Source organism: Anneissia japonica, unplaced genomic scaffold, assembly GCF_011630105.1.
Source record: "Anneissia japonica isolate Jap-2015-1 unplaced genomic scaffold, ASM1163010v1 scaffold6030_len697274_cov183, whole genome shotgun sequence".
In the NCBI taxonomy this organism is placed as follows: Eukaryota; Metazoa; Echinodermata; class Crinoidea; order Comatulida; family Comatulidae; genus Anneissia; species Anneissia japonica.
Window position 1 is genome coordinate 549,880 of NW_022721381.1, and position 3,337 is coordinate 553,216.

At 36.3% G+C, this 3,337-nt stretch overlaps 1 protein-coding gene across 1 annotated transcript in view; it reads right to left on the reverse strand.

Moving 5' to 3' along the window:
* LOC117111521 overlaps positions 1 to 2,744 on the reverse strand; it is a 31,631-nt gene extending 28,887 nt beyond the window's left edge. The window contains exon 1 of the mRNA XM_033254450.1: positions 1,571 to 2,744. Within this exon, the coding sequence (XP_033110341.1) occupies positions 1,571 to 2,308 (738 nt within the window). The 5' untranslated portion in view covers positions 2,309 to 2,744. The remainder of the gene's footprint in view (positions 1 to 1,570) is intronic.
* Positions 2,745 to 3,337: the final 593 nt, after the last annotated feature.

Here is a 3,337-nt window from a genome sequence, read left to right on the forward strand (position 1 = left end):
ACTTCGCGCCCCACCGCCATCCACCTATTGAACAGAAATGTTGAGTGCATAGGCCTCATGCCTGACAAAATTAAAAGCAGTAGCCTATGTGGCTGTCTCTTATACACATCTAGATGTGTATAAGAGTAAATGTGACGGTCGTTCGGACGAGTAAAATAACAATCCATTTACCCATTAATTTGACGGAAGTTACGTATTTTACAAGCTTCTGCAAGGTCAGAATTCTGAATAGTTCCTGACCTGAGTGACGACCCCGTGTCAAATTAGCAATGTTTTCGCGGAAATTTCTATACTTCATACACAAATTTACGCTATTTCTGCTTACTTTTTATACAATTTACTCATTTCCTTGCGATTCCTAACTATCCTGACAACTTTTATATTGCTTCTCGACGACGGATTTGATCTAAACCAAGCNNNCGAAGAAAGTACAGCAATGACGAAGACAACGACCAGCGTGGAAAGAAAGCTTGGGCAACAACGCGAAGAATCATGCAGCGTGGTCGCGAGCTTCTTTTTGTCCAGTGCACTCTGATCCGGCGTTGTTTACAAATCTGAAGGGTCAACTCGTGACCTGGGCCTTGTTACGAGTGATTAATTACCCCTTGAGGCAAGGTGTAATTGAAATATCCAGTAAAAAAGGTGGGTTTTTGGGCCAGATGTTTTTCGAATTTTCTATACCCAGGGGCATTATTTAATTGCCGCACGCGACCGCTCAGCTGGTGGTACCCAGTTAAATTTTACTCGTCCGAATCGGCCCTTAGAGTGTTTTAGAAAGTAGGCCTACAGTATGTACCAGTGAATTAACTTGCAAATCGCACCAATATTTTTTCACTCTAACAGGCCACTACAGTTACTATATACTGTACTGTTAAAACTTCTGGTGATTATTTTGTCAGTGTTCTTCCAGCCTGGATTTAAATTGACCTAACCAGGTTTTTTTTCTAACACAGCCTACTCAAAGTGGAACTTTCATTAATAAAATAATATCTATAATTTTCAAAACCAACAGAGTGAACTGTTTTACTAACTAGGCCAAGGCTTGGTGTACTGTACTCTCGCTCATATTGACAAAATTAATTCTCGGATCCAAAAACAAAGTCAATCTGTGAATGCGCTGAAAGAAACTGATGCCCTGAATTTCTTTGATAGTGCAGAGTAAAAAGAAATCAACAATTTTTATCAAAAGTTTTATAACTATTCCGAATCATCAAAATTGGCACTTCACGTATAACTGTAATTTTCTGGCATTTAAAGGCAAAAAAAAACAAAAAACAGAAGAATGGAATATAATCTTGAGTTGTGTAGCCTAGGCCTAGAAATCTGGCTGTAAAAAAGAATTCATGATTATAAATCTTGATAATTAATTTATCAGAAACTATATTTAATGGAACCATTTTCAACAAGGATGTCCTTAAAAGACCCACAATGTAAAGATGAATACAAAATGTTTCCCTTAATTGTCATTTAGACACATGGATTTTGAATAACTGATTGATGATTCAAAATATACAGTAGGCCTAGGCCTAGCCTGTTTAATATGTTATAAATTAATATCCAGGAAACTTACCTTACATTGTGTACAATTCCACAGAGAATATGAGCGCTTACAATCAACTCGTGATAAAATATTTGAAAATTTGGTTAGACTTTTCTGTGAGAGAATATCTTTTTCTCTTGTCTCACATAAACATTTAGCACAACAATTATATGAATTTAATGCGAGATCCAAGCACCTCTGTGCAGGGCAATATTCCTTCTTGTCACCCAAATCATTGGTATGATTTAATAGTAATACACAGGTATAGTTGTAGTTATCATTCTTACAAGCTTTTCTTGTTCTTTCACTCTCAGTCATGTTAATGTTCATATTGCACACAGAAAAATCTAGGCCTACATCACAGGGAGCAGCTGAAGGGCAATCATTATCACTAGGCCTAGGTTCACTAGGCATAGAGATAGAACATGTTTTATCTTCACATGTAGATGTCACTGTTATTATTTCTGTGCCCAAAGACAATGTTGTTGTTAAAGAACGTTCTTTGTTATTGTTTGTATCATTATCAATTTTGGTTGTTGAATTGAAATTATTTTTGTTGCTCATCGTAGTTACTCCTGAAGATGCATAAACTCCAAATATATTCCAAAATATAAGAGAAATTCCAAATAAGAACGGTGAAAATAAGCCGGATGGCCGATTACACAATCGCTTCCTCCGTATGTGTTCCTTCCGCCTCCACTTCCTGCACCGAACGTAAAACTTCGCAAAGAAGGTAAAAATTCCATGGTTACGAGACACAAAAGTCATATTTTGAAGGGCTCGACGGTATCGTCTATTTCTCGCATGTAAATCTAGCCCGAATATTCAAGGCAATAATGGTCAGCTGTTGTTTATTACTTGGTCTATCTTGGGTTGTTTTCTCCTTCCAACAATCTCGTTGACACTGTGGTACTGGCGCTCTCTGCTTGAAGACAGTCGGGGCTGCAGAAAGGATCATACTCACGAACCGCAAAAATATTTCACTGAGAGAAACACGTCTTTATCTCATATTCGATTCTTTCACTCGATGCTATTGATTCAACAGGGTTTGAAAGACAATTTGGCTTTAATTATCCAAGTTAAATTTAGCAGAAAATTGCACTACAATAGCACGGGAATACATCTTTTGATCCTCCGAACGCACCACAAAGCCACTATGGTATAGGCGGCCATTTTTGTTCAAGAAGGAATTACATACATTCCAGATTTAAGCGCATGCGTGTTGCTTAATAGCGTTTGCAAATCATTATGAGATGAGGATTGTCTGACAAGACATCTACCCATATTTTTTAATAATTTAGTGGTTTGGGCCTAATACACATTAAATTATCGTCGGAAGATATTCACTTTTCAAGATAAATCTTAGATCTTTATGAAAAATTCACCATCACTTTCAAATGATACCAAACTAATTTTACAATCATTGTGTCAGTTCATACTTTCATTAATCTTTAATCCACAAAAGAATTCCGCTTTACCAGATGTTGCGTCTATAGTAAATTCGCTTTATCATTTTGTAACAAATGCTATTATTTATTGTTATATAAATAATTAGACATTTAAATAAAGTTCAATATTTTGTTAAAAATCACCTGAGATCAAAACTCGATACTAGTTTTCGCTTCCGTAAAAGTTAAAGACGTTATACGAAATTCATCTGAATTAAACTGTAGACTGCCTACAATAGGAAGAAAATTCTAAAATGAGTTTTTTTTTAATTAGCGAGGGAACCATCTTTTCATGCCTATGAGAAGCCCCGTTTTTAGGTTCAACTTGAGATCAGTGGCGTATCTTGAG